Genomic DNA, 17,496 nt, shown 5'->3' with positions numbered 1-17,496 from the left:
ATGGAAAACTGACTTAAAATTTACAGACTGTTCCCTATTGAAGGAGAATTACATGAAGATGATGTACAGATGGTACACAACACCAGTCAGTGCAGTTAGGGAAAATGTACAAAACTAGTTCAAACATATGTTGGAAGTGTAAGGAAAAGGAGGGAACATGTTATCATATGTGGTGGGATTGTAAGGTAATTAAAAAATTTTGGGAAATGATATACAATGAACTGAAGAAAATGTTCCATCTAACATTTGTTAAAAAACCCGAGGCATTTTTGTTGGGGATCGTAGGGAAAGACCTGCCAAAAAGGTTGAAAAACATCTTCATGTATGCGACAACGGCCGCGAGAGTTCTGATAGCACAAGGATGGAAGACTGAAGAAACCCCAACTAAAGAATCATGGCAAGAAAAGTTGATGGATTATGCAGAACTGGCAAAACTGACTCATAAGCTACGGGACAAGGATAACTGTGACTTTAAGGATGAATGGGAACCTTTCACAAAGTATTTGAAGACGCAACAAAGCGAACTGGACTCCTTGGCAGGTTTTGAATAAACATCCACAATTTATTTTTTTTTTACTGATAACAATTAGCTAAACAGTTGGAGGATCTATACAACTCTGTAACATGCAGAAAATAGCATTATTGGAGAAACCAAAGACTGGAACTGAAGGAAGTCGGGGGGTGGGGTGGGTTTTGTGGGGGGAGGGGGGAGGAAAAATGGGGAGGGAATAAGGATATGTTTTTGGAAAATATGTTTTGTTATAACTTTAAATAAAAAAAATTAAAAACAAAATTTGGAAAATTAATTTAAAAGACTGAAAAGAAAAACACCATAAATTATCCAGAATCCCAAGCAGCGACATTGTGAAACTTTCATAGGAATAAAAGGTAGGGGGAAAGGAGGCACAATGTCAAGCAGGCAACAGAATAAACCCGAGCACTGTGGGTCTAAAACCGGCCCCTGAATCTCTTGCTCCCCACTCTGCCCTTCTAACAAGAACATTTTTTTGCTTGCTGGATGGCTGTGTGCAATGAGAGCTCAGTCACTGAGGAAGGGTGCTGGCCCAGTGGGAGAAGTATGTGCTTGGCATGCAGGCGATCCAAAAATCCATTCAAGAGCAAAATTCCAGATCTCGTGTTTTCTGTATACATGGCTAATTTAAAGGGGAATAGCATGGTGCCTTCCACAGAGTCAGACCAAGGAGAAATTCTGGAAGCAAAGGTAGCAGGCTTTGAAAAGCTTATGCAGATACACAAGGACACATTGCTAAAAGAAAGAAAGGGATTTGGAGGGACCATGAGTGAACAGGTAGTACCAGAATGTACAGAATTGTACCTAGAAAAAGGTTACAACTGGACTACCTTTTTGTAAACAAAAACAACAGCAACAACCCCCAAAATAAAACTCGGAAGCAGCAGGACTCCTTAGCAACTCTTCAAAAAACAAAACACAAAACTGCATATCCCTACCTAGTCACCAAATGTGAGGGGAAACGTAAACCAGCGTCTTACACTGCTTTAAATGATAGCCAGATTCTGCCATTTTTTACCACACCAGAAGTAAAAGCACGGGGCGTTGATAAGTTTTTGAAAAATCATGCACTTCATTTGTAGGCAAGGAGAAGCTTTCTGAAATGTACACACAATCTGTTGAAATGACCAAGCAGCGGACGAGATTCGGGGACAGTGGTGTGCCGCCTGGGGAAATGTTCCTTTCCATTCACCTTAAGCAAAGATGTGGTGACCTTGTGCATCCATAAATAACTTTCAGAAATGTATTTCATTACTTCCCAAAGCTTCTCACTGGGCCACCAAATGGCATTTCTTTCTATTTTGGATGAAACTGGGGAAGCAGCTTTAGAAGAAGGGGTTGCTGACTTTCACTGGCCTGGAAAACACCTGATGCCAATATGATGGCATAGCGGTGTCCGCAAACTGTGGGTGGTGAATTGCTTGGGTGGCCTCTCTTGAGAAACGTTGCCAGAAAATGTATGAACCTGTTTGTGATAAAAAGTGATTCGTAAAGCTGCAAACAGCAGGTGTCCCAAGGTTAGGGAGAAAACATGGCAACAAAAGAGGGGGGAGATTAGTTCAGGGTCAAGCTGGATGGGTTGTCAAGGAAACAGTGTCCTGCCCATCTTTGTGACATCTCGTGCTGCTTGTAGAAAAGACAGAAGCTACACATCCCTGTCGTGGGATAGTTGGGAGGAGTTGGCTGAGACAGAATTGGGACGGAGAAGCAAGCAAGCGAGCGAGGGACCAACAGGGGAGATAGGTGTAGACTTTGCTTTGCTTTGCTTTCACTTTATCATTTCATTTTCCTCTGTATATTTTGTGCACCTATTTTCCTGTATACTTTAGACAGAGAGGAGTAGCAATAGGGTTGGAGGCAAGGTTCAGAGTTAGTGTTGTGTGAGCATTTTAAAGCAGTTGAGTTTAAACAGGAGGGGATTTCAGCTGAAGAGATGGCCAGCATCGTGAATCTGTAAGTAGGATTTCTTCTGCTTCTTTTTTTTCATCTTCTGGGGCGAGGGCTTGGGGTCCCCCACACGGCCAGCATCCCCATGGAATTTAACCCCTTCCTGAACAGCTTAACTTCTCTTCCCACCCGCCTCCCCATTCTCCCTCCAATCTCATTGCAGCTCAGCTGGTTTGAGGGAGCTGCAGATAGCACCAAGGTTGCAGGCCCGATTCCCATAAGGTACAGCTGCATATTCCTGCATTGCGGGGGGTTGGACTAGATGATCCCCAGGGTACCTTCCATGATCATTATTTGGGGATGCTTTTTATTACATTCGTAGCCCACTTTTCATCCAAGCAGTTCAAGGTGGCATTGATGGCTTGCCTTTCCCCCTGTTTCTCCCCTCACAACAAACCTGTTAGGCAGGCTAGGATGAGAGTGACTGGACCCAACATCAAACAGTGCACTTCATGACTGAGTGGGGATTTGCACTCAGATCTCCCAGGTCCTCCTAGTCCAGAATTCTAGCCACTATACACCCCCCCTCTCTCTACCCCTTCTCCGTTTCTCAACTCTTCAGCCATCAACTGCAACAGACAGGCGTTCTGTCAGTCTTCCTGTCAGTCACTCTGACTCTAAGAGAGTTTTCATTGCATTCTTTGGCTCATCTATGCCTTGATGCTTTGACGACCTTCCTAGCAGCCCCCTTCCCTCTCCAGGCAGGGCTGCTGTCCTAAAAGCATTGTGCTGGAAATGCTTCCCTTATCTTTGCTTTGCTGGGGATGGGGGTGGGGGGAGTGTTGGAATCCCCCCCCCCATACATGAGATGCACCACTGTGTTCCTGTGGAGAGCCGTTTGGGGTCTGTGGGTGCATAAAAAAACAAAAAGAGCCCTATTGCGTGGCGAGTTCCCGCCCCCCCCCCCAAAGTGGAAATAAAGACACATGACACAATTATTTCAGGTTAATGGGCTAAATATGGCCACAACTTTATTGGTTACAGGTGATGAGTGGTATTGGCTTAGGCATTGGTCCTAACCGACTATCTGGCTTCAGCCCGTCCGCTTGAGGTCCGGGAAGGGTTAACCACCAGGAGGGGGAGTCCTGCTGATGCACATCAACTCGCAACCCCCCCCCCCCCGGGGTCACCACTCAGGGGCGTGCCTTAGGCCCTCACCTCCATAGGCTTCGGACAGGGCCACGCCCCCGGAATCCTTTCTCGGACTAGCCTTCAATATGCGGGGCAGGTGATGGCGCTTCCTCCCCTCTTCCATCTACAGAACAATACCAATACCAATGCCTAACCGCCAATACCCAGAAAGTTGTGACGATTTGCTACGAGGTAGGCGGCGATAAATAGGGCTGGTCACGCCCCCTGAGCCAGCCGATTGGCTGTCCAGGGGCTGACGCGGCCGGGGATTCCCTCAGTCGCCCGCAACTCCACCTCCTTTGTAGGCGGAAGTGGCTTTGCTGGATCAGAGGAAAAGCCCATCTAGCCCAAACTCACAAGCAGTAGCCCACTCCTGCTGCTTCTCCTCTAGCTGTTGGCTTCAGAGGTAGAGTGCCTCTGTTCCTGGAAGCTCTATATTGCTATGTTGAGTGATAGTAAGAGATGCTGTTGTTCTCCTCCAACAATTGGTGTAATCTGTTTCCCAGCCCTGCAGGCTACTTGTCCTTGTAGCATCGGCTGCCTGCAAATTTCAGCAACGGAGTAAACATGATGTGAAGAAGTTCCCACCAACATACTCAAATTAGTTGATTCAAAGCTCTCCCTCCATCTGCTTTCTCTCCAAGGCCACGATCATCTCAGATAACTCCTTCCTGCTCCTTTCCTTGTTTTTTTTTTAAAATAAATAAATAAACAAATGCTTGAAGATTTCTTAGTTTACAAAAAAAACGTGCCTTGTCTCTTTTGTCAAGTTGTGTTTTCTACAGATCAGTTTCATTTGTTGTGAGACATTAGTGTTGCATGCAGTGTTGGGTTAGGAAGAACAGAGGGGGAAAGAGGGGGAGGGTGGGGCCGGGTGGCAATGCTTCTCTTCTACTTAGTGTACAGGGGAAACTCGGAAAATTAGAATATCGTGGAAAGGTTCATTTATTTCAGTAATTCAACCTAAAAGGTGAAACTAATATATGAGATAGACTCATGACATGCAAAGCGAGATATGTCAAGCCTTTATTTGTTGTGATTGTGATTTTATGGCGTACAGCTGATGAAAACCCCAAATTAACAATCTCAGAAAATTAGAATATGAAATGAAATCAGCAAAACGAGGATTGCAAACAGAGCAATATTTGACCTCTGAGAAGTAGACGTTTCACCTTTTAAGTTGAATTACTGAAATAAATGAACTTTTCCATGATATTCTAATTTCCCGCGTTTCCCCTGTATGTGTGGGGTTTTGTGTCACCATCACTTGTGTGGGTTCACTTACTATTCCCTTGTTGCATTTCCTTGGTGGTGAGAGAGGTTGGGGGTGATCTAGGGTGTGGTTGGTGGTCTTTGGTTGGCTGCAGGGAGATTTGTTTTTGTGTGTGAGTGGGCACCTAGGGTACAAATAACCAGAAACCTCATCAAACTATACCTCCACAACTACAACCCCTCGTGGCGACAAATCAACAAATACCCGAGGAGATGCAACAACACCAAATGCTCCTTTCCTTGTTGATACGATGTCCTGCAGCCGAAGTAGTGTGTGAAATGACACGGCTCTGCCTGCAACTGTTAGGCCACCCGTATTTGTGTTATGGCTATGCAGCAAAGACTCCCTGCCTTCTCTTACACACACACACACACACACACACACACACCATTTTGGTTGTAGGCTTCTGTCACAGGTTTTGAAATGTGTTGGGGAGGGGGCTTTACTGGGTTGTTTTTCACCTTTATTATGCATTTTGTGTTTCTATATTGCGATTTTTATGTTGGAACCAGTGCTTTTTTCTATTAAAAAAATGTTTGGGGTACTCTCATTTTGACTCAAGAAAATCACCATTTTATAGTTCAAATCGGGGAAATAAATGCAGTACAGTAAATGGACAAAAGTGCAAAGATTCACAAAATGTTTTGGGGTGTGCATACCCCTGCATCCCCCCAGAAAAAAGCACTGGTTGTAACTGAGTCCTGTGGGTATAGGGCGGTATAACAACAACAACAACAACAAGGTCTGCCCCTCTCCTTCTCTTCTAGGTTCAGGCGACTGAGGGACATGGCAGCCCGCAAGAAGAAGGGGACCCGCAAAGTCCCCCAGAAGTCCAGGGTTGCTGGGGGCCCACGTGAGCAAATGCTTCCTTTTCATTTTGGAGCGTAAGGAGGGGTGGCCTTAATGCTCTAATCCTCAACTGTGGAAAATAAGTAGAAATGAACTAACCTGCCCCCATGTCCTTTCCGTCTTCTCTTGTTGCAGATGGTTCAGAGACTGGCAGGGTCTGGGCATCGCCTGTGGTTAGTATTTGAGAAAACAGCACAGTACATACGAAATCCCTCACCCCCACCCCCCCATCCACCAGTGCTGTTTGTACCCCCATTTTGGCAGTCTCAGATGCAGAGAAGCCCTCCTGCCATGAACTGACAGCCTGACTCTTGCCATTCCAGCAACTGGAGAAGGATGAGATGTTGCTCTGCTGCGTGCTGGCCACTTGCTCGGAGGCCCGCGCGAGAGAAAAGGACAGGTTGAGGTACTCCAAGAAGATGGCCGTCAAGGCAATTGCGGTGAGTGAGAGGTTGCATGAGGTATCCAGGGGTGAGGTGGGCAGGAGAGCTGGGGATGGGATTGGGGGGGTGCTGGGCAGAAGGAAGGCCTGGCAGGGTCTGGCCAAGAGAAGGGTTGTGCAGGCATTTGGCATTACATTGCCAATTCCTGCACTGAGTTTGGGGTTGGAGGAATCCACCTGATGTCCGTAGGGAACTGACGTTTCCCCCCTCCGCCCTCTGTTCTCTATCAGGATCTCATGGGACGGGTTGTGTGCTTTACGCAGCCTGAATTGGCCCTTGCTATGGCGCTGGAAGCCCTTTACCAACTGAGGTATACCGGGTTTTTTGAGCTTGACGAGGAGCTGGCGGGGGGGGGGGGGCGGGGGAGGGGAGGGGAGGGGAGCAGAATGTGGAAAGGTGTTACCAGACCTTGCCACTTCAGTGAATTCGATTGGAAGAATTGCTTACAATTTCTTGGGTTTCTTGCGTTCAAAGAGCTTTCTTTATGCAGCAACTATTTACAGGATGAGTGGAGATATGTGAGAGAAAATAGAAGATATATTGTCTAGAGAGGACTGCGAAATTGTTAGAGACTTCAGAATCCGGGCCAGAATGGAAAAATCCAGGCAGCAATATTTTTAAAAGAAGTTTTATTGACTTTGGTTTAGTTGTCAGACAAACAAAGCAAAGGGGTGCATTCAGCCAAAATGAGAGAATGCCCACCGTCAGTCAGATGCAGACAACCTTTTATACCCTTAGGCAAAGCAAAAATTCAGCCCCTTAAACATTCCCCTTTATGCATATTCATTGAAGCTCAACCAATTAAAGAATTGATGGTGGCCTTTCGGTTCCAAGCTGCATTCTCCACTAGGTGATGCTGCGAGCTTATAAACTATTTGATCTTCTTACTAATTCCTTGGAAAACCACATTGACCGCATGCATGTAAAGATAGCTACTCACAATTCCTCTGAACGCCTGCATGCTGGTAAAGATAGCTACTAAAAACCACTTGACCCCCAGCTGTGTTTGTGGTTTTAGCAGTTCCTCGGCTTAAGTCTGCTTTTAGAACTTTGTGGTGGGCTAGACATCCTGGGCAAACAGACAGTTCCTCAGAACAGCTCAGCTACCATCAAAATCCCCTGACCGCATCCTCTTGCAAACTCGTTGTGTTGCAAAAATATTGTCTTTGCAAGCAGGGGCAAGCAGGGGAGAGAGAAATGTCTTTTGGCTTTTAGTTTGCTCTCTAAGATGGCTTTCAGCTTATAAAATGGCTCCAGCCTGGCTCTCCAAAGTGGACCTCTGGTCTCCACTCCTTCATGACTCGGCTTTTAGGGGTGGGATTAACTAAGACATAGAGGCTTGCAACCAAGTGCCAGGTAGACTGCCACATAAACAGTGCCCTCGTGTGTTTATTTTAATTTTACCTTTATTCATTTTTACCCTGAAAAATTGATACGCTGCTTGATTGTAAAAAGTGGTTTAAGCTAACACAGGAATTCACTAGAACTTCAAGAGAATGGCATGTATTTGATGCTTTCCCCCCCCCCCCCACCATATGAGACAGAGTCTAAAAAGGTTTCCCTCCTTCTCTCCAGCCTCATGAAGCCCAAATTACCACTGAAGCTCCACAGCCTGATTGTGCATGCAGCCTTTGCGGCGGTCATTGAGGTCAAAACTGAGCCCGACAAGCAGGTAAGTTGTTAGCCTTGAAATTTGACTTCTGTAGTTGTTTCTTCTTCACACGCTTTAAGCATTGCTCAACATCTGATCTCTCTTTCCCCTGCTTGGCGCATCCTCTCCCTCATTGCCATTGCCTGCAGGAGTTAGAGGACCGTTATACTCTGATGCTGGGAGGCCTCCTCTGGGAGGCCCCAAGCACTAAGACCCTGAACTTGCTGATGAATGTAAGTATCTTGATGGCCTCAGTGGCTGTTTGACCTAGAAAGCTTTCATGGAGAAGCCGCCACCTAGCAGTGCACCTCTTGGGCCCTTCCCCTCTTGTAAGGCAAGCTGGCCACATGGACCAGCCAGCAAAGGCCCACTTGCCCAGACAGCCAAAGGAGGGCCTTGGATGCAGAGCTACAATTTGGGGCTGGAGGACATTGCCATTTTAGAACAGAAACGGATCTCTCTCTGAGAGTGTAAAGGGCTTCACAGTGGTCTGCCTCTTTCCCGCAGACCAGCCTCCTGATTCTGAGGTCCCCTTTCCTCCCACAGGAACTGAGAGGTTACACAACAAGTGCGATTGCAGCGGAGAGGCAACTGGCAGCCAGTGGCATTAGCTGGCTGATGTCCTGTGCAAGAAGGCTCAGTTGCCTGAAGGTAAGTCTCTCACCTTTGGCACCTTCACAGCCCCAAGAGGCTCCCAGAGTGGCTTGTGAAAGGATTCCCACAGGAGGAATCACAGTCTGGTATCAGGCGCACAGCACAATGTGTGTCCCTGGGATGCCGGACAAGGCTGGAGACATTTCCTGCCCTCTTCCTTGATCTTACACTTCCACCTTGGGGCCAGGCAATAGAACTCACTCATCCCATGATGGAAGCAAGTCTTCCCTGGCTTGGGTCTGCTTCCATGTTCTCTTGCACCCATTATTTTTTTTTTTGGGGGGGGGAGGGTTTAGGATCAGATCAGTCATCTGACCCAGTACGGTCTTTTCTTTTCTCTACAGAATGCTCTCGTCCCTCTGGAGCTGGCTCACTTCTGCCCCAAAGAAGGTAACACGCCACAGCCTGGGGACATGGGACGCACTTTCCAGACTAAGGAGAGCCCACTCAGTAGCTGCAGCATCCTTGCTTGATGCAGACCTCCTGGGTCATGTGGCTGTGAAATCCTGCCACAGCACAAAGATGGCCAAACTGCAGGCTTGGAAGGAGTTGTTGCCACCAAAGACAGGATCCATAAATAGAACCCCAGCCCTGGAAGCCTCCTTGTAAATGGGGTGGAATGGGGGCCAGGTCAATTTGGTGAATCAGTAAATGTGGCAGAAATTCATCTCTCTTCTCCTTCATTCTCTTCCAGATGACATAAGACTTGATGTCAGTTTCGATTATGGGGAGAAGACACAAGTTTCAAGGCTCAGCGATGATGGAGTGGCAATTTTTGCTTGCTGTCTCATTGTGTCTTGTTGCTGTTGTTTTAGAATTCTTTCCTATGCAATATTACTTTTTTATTGCTTTTAAATTGTTGCTTTTTAAATTGTCCTTGTAAAGGAAAGTGTTCTGCTAATGTTGATTGTATTCTGAATTGCTTCAAGAAGCCTCATAGCAATGACTACTATTAAGAGGAATAATTATTTTACCTGCCTTAATTATAATAAAGCATTGACATGCATATTTTAAATTAGCGGTTAAGGTCTTAAGCTACACATTTTAATAGTTTCACATCTGTATTCTTTACTGTGTTCTAGCTTATAGATTTTAATTTTAACCTACATATATATGAGAGCCAGTGTGGTGTAGTGGTTAAGAGTGGTAGTCTCGTAATCTGGGGAACCGGCTTCGCGTCTCCGCTCCTCCACATGCAGCTGCTGGGTGACCTTGGGCCAGTCACACTTCTCTGAAGTCTCTCAGCCCCACTCACCTCACAGAGTGTTTGTTGGGGGGGGGGGGAAGGGAAAGGAGAATGTTAGCCGCTTTGAGACTCCTTAGGGTAGTGATAAAGCGGGATATCAAATCCAAACTCTTCTTCTTCTTCTTCTTCTTCTTCTTCTTCTTCTTCTTCCACCACATGTTCTCTATCTCTGTAGAAGTCCATATTCTGGTTTGTGGCTGTAATAAACTGATTCGTTCATTCAATAAAGCTTCGGTGGTTTTGAAATTCAGTAAATTGTCTCTGCCTCCATTTTTTGGTATTGAGGGAAACGCTCTGTAAAATAATCAGAAAACATCAGGGTTGTAGTCAACATCAGTCCTTTCCACAGCAGACCTATTTAAATTGATGGGCACAAATTACGTGGCTGTGTTGATTTTGACGCATCTCTTCTCAGTAAAACTCAGTTGACTACTGTAGGGATAATCGCGGAGTGGGCAGTGGGGTCCGGAGGGAGCACACTCCCCACCAGCAGGCAGCCACAGTCTGCCTGCACGCGTGACCCTGGGGTGCGTAGCATACTCCCCCCTCACAGACAAAGTCATGGCTGTCTGGAACATCGTTCCCTCTGTCTGACCTTTTGCGGTCTCAGCAGTCTGCGGTGTCCTGTCTGTAACCTTTGTCCCTGAGACCTTTTGTCTCCTTCGTCATACACTGTGCAAGGGGAAAATGACGCGGTGGAAACAGGTGCCAAAATAACTTTGTACCACCCCACGATCTCGGGACCAAAGGTGTGTAAAGGTCACAGGCCAAAATGTATCTGCCTAGCTTGCATATTTGTCTCAATAAAAGGAGGCTCCACAGGACTGGTCAGCAGCTCGCTTCAGCCCACCTGTGCGCAGCTCACATGATGATCAACTCCTGTCTTCTGCCTTCACTTCAGACTACTCCTCACAGGATATCATGGAATTGTAGAGTTGGAAGGGACCACAAGAGTCATCTAGTCCACCCCCTGCAATGCAGGAATATTTTGCCCAACGTGGGGCTCCAACCCACGACCCTGAGATGCAGAGTCTCACACTCTACTGACTGAGCTATGGGCAGATATCTTGTTTGATAAATGTGTCCCTTGGAAACATTTTGGTTTTATCCTCTCTGCAGGAGTCGCTATGCCTGATCATTCCATCTAGTTCTGTCGAAAGAGAGGTGGGGGTTGTTTTCTGATTTCTTAATTGTGAATATTTGGGGGGGAGGGGAGGCATGGGTGGAAAGGACATACTCAGATGGACCAGAGTGAAATGGGGGCTTCGGGATGGCTTGGGGAAGTCTCAAAGTGTCACATCCAAACCAAAACTCTTGGTTGTGGGATGCCCCTGCCTTCTGTCATCATTTGAGCTTTCCTCTGCTTCCCTTTCAAGCTGCTGTCTGGAAGGAGGCCAAAGCCCACTTAAACATAAGAATGATTATAAGAAAGCATTCATTCAACAGCCAGAGTTGAATGAAGACGATGTGCTAGGAGGAGAATGAGCTAATTAAACCATTCTGCAACAAACACCCACACACCCCAGCATAGCTTCAACGTTTAGCACAAAAAGTCTTCAGCCAGATGTCATGCAACCCTTTGGCAGGGGCAACTTATCATTTTATTGATTTTCCATAACAACAACTAAAAAGGCGGCCAATCTTGCACAGGAGTGTTGCCATTTAAACTGCTGGTGTGACGTAGGAACCCGAACAAAGAGAAGGAACCAGCTACCCAGAGTCTGCTTCCGATAGCCCTTGTTCTCCACCTCCCTCTATCCTAATCAGCCGCAAACAAGAGTTCAGATTTGAAAGCCTTGTTATCACCTCATTCCCTTCAATTAGCCAGCTGCTCTGGCAGATGACATCAGTTCCTTCCTTCCAGGAATTTCTCAAAATCCTCAGAAACAAATTCCCCGCCCTGGTCAGAAAACAGGTTCTTAATTGGCTAGCTATACCATCAAGGTGGCGCTGTGGGACGCAGGTGGCGCTGTGGATTAAAGCCTCAGCACCTAGGACTTGCCGATCGAAAGGCCGGTGGTTCGAATCCCTGTGGCGGGGTGCACTCCCGCTGCTCGGTCCCAGCGCCTGCCAACCTAGCAGTTCGAAAGCACCTCCGGGTGCAAGTAGATAAATAGGGACCGCTTACCAGCGGGAAGGTAAACGGCGTTTTCGTGTGCGGCTCTGGCTCGCCAGAGCAGCGATGTCACACTGGCCACGTGACCCGGAAGTGTCTCTGGACAGCGCTGGCCCCTGGCCTCTTGAGTGAGATGGGCGCACAACCCCAGAGTCTGTCAAGACTGGCCCGTACGGGCAGGGGTACCTTTACCTTTACCTTACCATCAAAGTCCTCATTAAGGGAACAAAGGATGATAAAAACATACTGAATATCAGGTATCTCCATGTCCCTTCTAATTAATTCGCCACGTATTGCCTCCAGACGTCTCAAGTGTGCTGTCAAATCACCACCAGGCTGCAACTTTGTCTGGTACAACTGCTTGAAAAACGTCAATGCAGACGCTGCCTCTTTTCTAACATGCACTGCTGCCAGACTGTCCCACATTTCTTTGGCAGTTTTCTTATTCCTTATATAAACTACTTGCTGGTCGCTGACTGCCAAATTAATTATTGCCCTGGCTTTTGCATCTCCTTTCGACCAAGCATTAGTTACAGGGTCAGGAGGGTCATTAGTTACAGGGTCAGGAGGGACATAGGTCCATACTTCTCTAGAGGTCAAAAGTGCCTCCACCCGAAAAGACCATAAACTATAGTTCTCATCTGTTAGCTGTGGGAAGACCAGGGCCTTCTCAGCTTCAGGAACCCGGTCAACCATTCTGGAAATCTTCCAGACCCACAAAAACTATGCCAACAGGAGAAGGAGTTTTCAAACCTTTCTCAGAGTCCAAAAATATGCAGTCATCCACTCAGCAGCTGGGCCTATAACCAAAGATGTTGGCTTTTTGCAGTATAGTAGCACTGCAGAGAGCTTGCTGGGAAGACCATGCATTAAAAAGGGACTCAAAAATAACTTAAACAAGGTTTTAATAAGAAAAACAAAAACTCCATTTACACTAAATACATCAACCAACCAGACCCAACCACCAACCCATCCCCCAGGGTAATGGGAGAGCTAGGTGCTGCTCCTTATGTACTCTACCCAATTGCTGACAGAGCTTAATCAATGCAACTCAGCAGCACCTGCTATGTTTCACAGCTGTAAAGCTGGGTCTCGTTATTTTGCTCTGGCCCCTTAAAGACATACACATTGGGTGGAACAATGATGAACCTTACATTTAAAGAAACCATTCAACAGTAGGAACCCGAACAAAGAGAAGGAACCAGCGACCCAGAGTCTGCTTCCGATAGCCCTTGTTCTCCACCTCCCTCTATCCTAATCAGCCGCAAACAAGAGTTCAGATTTGTTTTTTTATATATATATAAATATTTATTAGGGTTTCCAATTTAGTACAGACATAAATACCACAGAAAAGAAACAAATAATACACAAAAAAGAAAAATACAAAAATATATAAAAAAACCATTTAAAACAAAACAAAACATAACGAATATAATTCCCATCACTTATTTCCGTTACCTTATGTCTCGGACCTCCTCTCACCTCCCCCTTTTGTATTCCAAATCAAATCTTATTTCAGCAAATTCTTATTATAACTTAGTATAAATTATCTTAGCTTATTACTCACCCTTTGCATTACAGCTGGTAACCACTTAATTTCAATCCAACATCATTCTAACATTCATTAATTTTACAATATTTCTGTAAATAGTCTTTAAATTTCCTCCAGTCCTCTTCCGCCGACTCTTTTCCCTGGTCTCGGATTCTGCCGGTCATTTCTGCCAATCCCATGTAGTCGATCATCTTCATCTGCCATTCTTCCAGCGTGGGTAAATCTTGTGTCTTCCAATATTTTGCGATGAGAATTCTTGCTGCTGTTGTCGCATACATAAAGAAAGTTCTGTCCTTCTTTGACACCAATTGGCCGACCGTGCCCAGGAGGAAGGCCTCTGGTTTTTTCAAGAAGGTATACTTGAATACCTTTTTCATTTCATTATAAATCATTTCCCAGAAAGCCTTAATCTTTGGGCATGTCCACCAAAGGTGAAAGAATGTGCCTTCAGTCTCCTTACATTTCCAACATTTGTTATCGGGCAAATGATATATTTTTGCAAGCTTGACTGGGGTCATGTACCACCTATAAATCATTTTCATAATATTCTCTTTTAAGGCATTACATGCCGTAAACTTTAAACCGGTGGTCCATAACTGTTCCCAGTCAGCAAACATAATATTATGTCCAACGTCTTGTGCCCATTTAATCATAGCTGACTTCACCGTTTCGTCCTGAGTATTCCATTTCAGCAGCAAGTTATACATCTTTGACAAGTTCTTTGTTCTAGGTTCTAACAATTCTGTTTCTAATTTCGATTTTTCCACCTGGAATCCAATTTTTTTATCCAGTTTATAAGCCTCCATTATCTGATAGTAATTGTCAGGGGTTCAGAAGGAGAGACACAGGAGGGGGAGCAAATGGAGAGTGAGGAGGAGGAGTACGAGGGGGGCGCAGGCAGTGACAGTGGCCAGAGTTATTCCACAAGCCTCTCTAGCGAATCGGAGGACTCACAGAAGGGAGCGCCGGTGGCCAGAGCGAAGGGGGGTCCAGGGGGGAAGCCCCAGGAGGAAGGGGCCAGCGGGGAGTCCCTGAGCAGCAGCTGGAGATCAGGACCAGCGTCTCCACCAGAGCGCAGTGGGGAGGGGGAGTCCCAGGAGTCGGGACCAGTGTCCTCACCACCAGAGGGAGGAGAGGAGTCAGGTTTGGCAACACCCACATCAGGAAGCGGGGAAACGGTCAGAAGGAAAGTCACCGGCTGGGCGCGCGCGCCAAGTTCAAATGTACAGGAGCGCGGCACAGCGGGGAGCCCGGGAAGGGAGCCAGGTCCTAAAGCCCGCCGGAGGGAGGGGCAAGACTCAGGAGGCTCAGCGTCAGAGGAGTCCAGGAAGGAGGGAACCCCAGAGGGCAGAAGGACCCAGCGCAGGAAAGAGCAGCGCAAGAGGTGGAGCCGGGCTAGAATCTTAAACTGGTGTGGGTGGAGCAGTGAGTCAGAGGGGACTTAGCCGGTCGAGCGTCAAGACGTGGGTCTGCGCGCCCAGAGCTTGGAAATGGAAACTAAACTTTAATAAAGACTTTTGTATATAACATCCACTGGGCGTTGGTCCTCTGTGAGCTGGGACCTAGCGGCAGTCCTGACAGTAATGAAGCCAATCTCGTACTTTACTTTTTAGTTTCTCAAAACTCTGCAATTTCAATTTGTCTCCCTCTTGTTCCAAAATCTCACAATATTTTGGCCATTTGGACTCCATATTAAGTCTTTTAAATGCTTTAGCTTCCATTGGTGACAGCCACCTTGGAGTTTTGTTTTCCAATAGATCTTTATATCTTATCCAAACGTTAAACAATGCTTTCCTGACAATATGATTTTTAAATGCTTTATGTACCTTAACCTTGTCGTACCACAAATATGCATGCCACCCGAAGGTATTATTAAAACCTTCCAAATCCAAAATGTCTGTGTTCTCAAGAAGCAACCAATCTTTCAACCAGCAGAAAGCTGCTGATTCATAGTAAAGTTTAAAGTCCGGTAGGGCACCCCCCCCTTTCCTTAACATCAGTTAGTATTTTAAATTTTATTCTGGGCTTTTTGCCCTGCCAGACAAATCTAGAAATATCTTTCTGCCACTTCTTGAAACAGTCCATCTTGTCCACAATTTGCAATGTTTGAAACAAAAACAATATTCTAGGCAATACATTCATTTTTATAGCTGCAATTCGGCCCAACAAGGAAAGCTTCAAATTTGACCATATTTCTAAATCCCTTTTGACTTCTGACCAACATTTTTCATAGTTGTCTTTGAATTTTGCTGTCATATTTATCCCCAAATATTTCACTTTCTTAACCACAGTCAAACCAGTCTCATTCTGAAACCTTTCTTTTTCAATTGATGTTAAGTTTTTCTCTAAAACTTTAGATTTTGACTTATTCAATTTGAATCCTGCCACCTGACCAAATTCAGTAATTATGTCTAAAACCCTTTTCGCACTAGATTCTGGCTCCTGTAACGTCAAGACTAGATCATCTGCAAATGCTCTCAATTTGTACTGTTTGGCTCCGACCTGTATCCCTTTGACCAACTGGTCTTTTCTAATCATGTTCAGCAAAACCTCCAAAACCGATATAAAAAGCAATGGTGAGATTGGGCACCCCTGTCGTGTCCCTTTTTCTATCTTGAATTCTTCCGTAACCACATTATTTACAATTAATTTTGCTTTCTGTTCAGAGTATATTGCGCCTATACCATTTTCAAACCCTTGCCCTACCCCCATCCCCTGTAGATTCTTTTTCATAAAACTCCAAAAAAATGTTGTCAAAGGCTTTCTCCGCATCCACAAATATAAAAACTGCTTTCGTATTTATATTCACTTCTAATTTTTCCAAGATATCAATTATATTCCTCAAATTATCAGACAAATGCCTTCCCGGGAGAAAGCCCGCTTGATCTTTATGGATCTCTTCCGTCAATACTTTTTTCAATCTTCTAGCTAGAATATCAGCAAAAATTTTGTAATCCACATTTAATAAGGATATGGGACGGTAGTTCTTAAGTTGTGTCTTTTCAGTCTCTGTTTTCGGTATAAGCGTGATGTAGGCTTCTTTCCACGACTCTGGCGCCCTTTTCCCTTCCAAAATCTCATTACAGACTTCCTTCAAAGGTTGAATTAAGTACTCCCTCAAAGATTTATAGTATTTGGAAGTCAACCCATCAGGTCCTGGAGACTTGCCCAATTGCATACTCTGAATGGCACCTTCTATTTCCTGTTCCGAAATTTTATAATTCAGCATCAATTTACTTTCCTGTGAATTTTTTTGTAATCCATTTGCCCTTAAAAAACGTTCTATATCCATTTCTTTCTGTGGCCCTTGTGAATATAATTGTTTAAAATACCTCTGGAAACAGTTTCTAATCTCAGTTGGGTTGTGTATATTTCTCCCTTCCACTTCTAAGTTTGTAATGGAATTTAATTTTTGTCTTTTTCTCATTTGCCAAGCTAAGAGTTTCCCACACTTATTTGCCGATTCAAAAGTCTTTTGTCTCATTTGTTTGATCTTCCATTCTATTTCTTGGTTCATCAATTCCATGTATTGTATTTGATATAATTTTATTTCTCTCAAAATCTCTTGTGACTTTGGTTTTGCTCTCAATTTCCTTTCACCTTCTTTTATTTTCTCTAAGATTTTGTCTTTTTTCTCATTTTGACTTTTCTTCTTTACTGCATTCTGTTGAATCAGAAACCCTCTCATAACGGCTTTACTTGCGTCCCAAATTATTCTTTTTTCAACCTCAGTTTTCAGGTTTATTTCAAAATAATCTCAAAGTTTTTTGGGCCTTCTTATAGACTTCTTCATCTCTAAATAAGGTGTCATTCATCCTCCATCTAAAGGATCCAGTTGTTATTTGTTTCATCTCCATCCTTACGGCGTTATGGTCGGAGCAAGTTTTGGGACAGATTTCCACTTTCTTTATCTTTGGTGCCATCCCTCTAGTTATCCATATTTGGTCAATTCTGGTCCATGTCATTTTGGCTTCAGAAAAGAAGGTTCCCTCTCTTCCCAAAGGATTCCTTACTCTCCAAATATCCACCAAGTCCATATTGTCAGTCATTTCAAAGAAAGTTTTGGGTAGTCTACCATCATTGGTAACTACCTGTCTCTGTG

General features: G+C 45.1%; 1 protein-coding gene and 2 long non-coding RNA genes across 3 annotated transcripts in view; 2 read left to right on the top strand and 1 right to left on the bottom strand.

Moving 5' to 3' along the window:
- Window positions 1–17,496, bottom strand: part of LOC310836093 — a 382,060-nt gene that overhangs the window by 274,737 nt on the left and 89,827 nt on the right. The gene's annotated exons all lie outside the window — the stretch shown is intronic.
- The window catches only part of LOC310836100, a 267,356-nt gene that overhangs the window by 181,649 nt on the left and 68,211 nt on the right, over window positions 1–17,496 (top strand). The gene's annotated exons all lie outside the window — the stretch shown is intronic.
- On the top strand, window positions 5,652–9,002 carry LOC310836065 (uncharacterized protein). Its single transcript, XM_083720993.1, has 8 exons — window positions 5,652–5,736; window positions 5,868–5,905; window positions 6,056–6,172; window positions 6,406–6,485; window positions 7,751–7,847; window positions 7,976–8,059; window positions 8,373–8,477; window positions 8,825–9,002. The coding sequence occupies exons 1-8, from the start codon at window positions 5,670–5,672 to the stop codon at window positions 8,951–8,953; spliced, it is 717 nt and encodes a 238-aa protein (XP_083577119.1). The 5' UTR covers window positions 5,652–5,669; the 3' UTR covers window positions 8,954–9,002.

The sequence above is a fragment of the Podarcis gaigeae genome, assembly GCF_964106915.1.
Source record: "Podarcis gaigeae genome assembly, chromosome: W".
NCBI classification, from domain to species: Eukaryota; Metazoa; Chordata; class Lepidosauria; order Squamata; family Lacertidae; genus Podarcis; species Podarcis gaigeae.
Note: the sequence above shows the minus strand (reverse complement) of the source record. Positions and strands in the feature narration are given on the sequence as shown.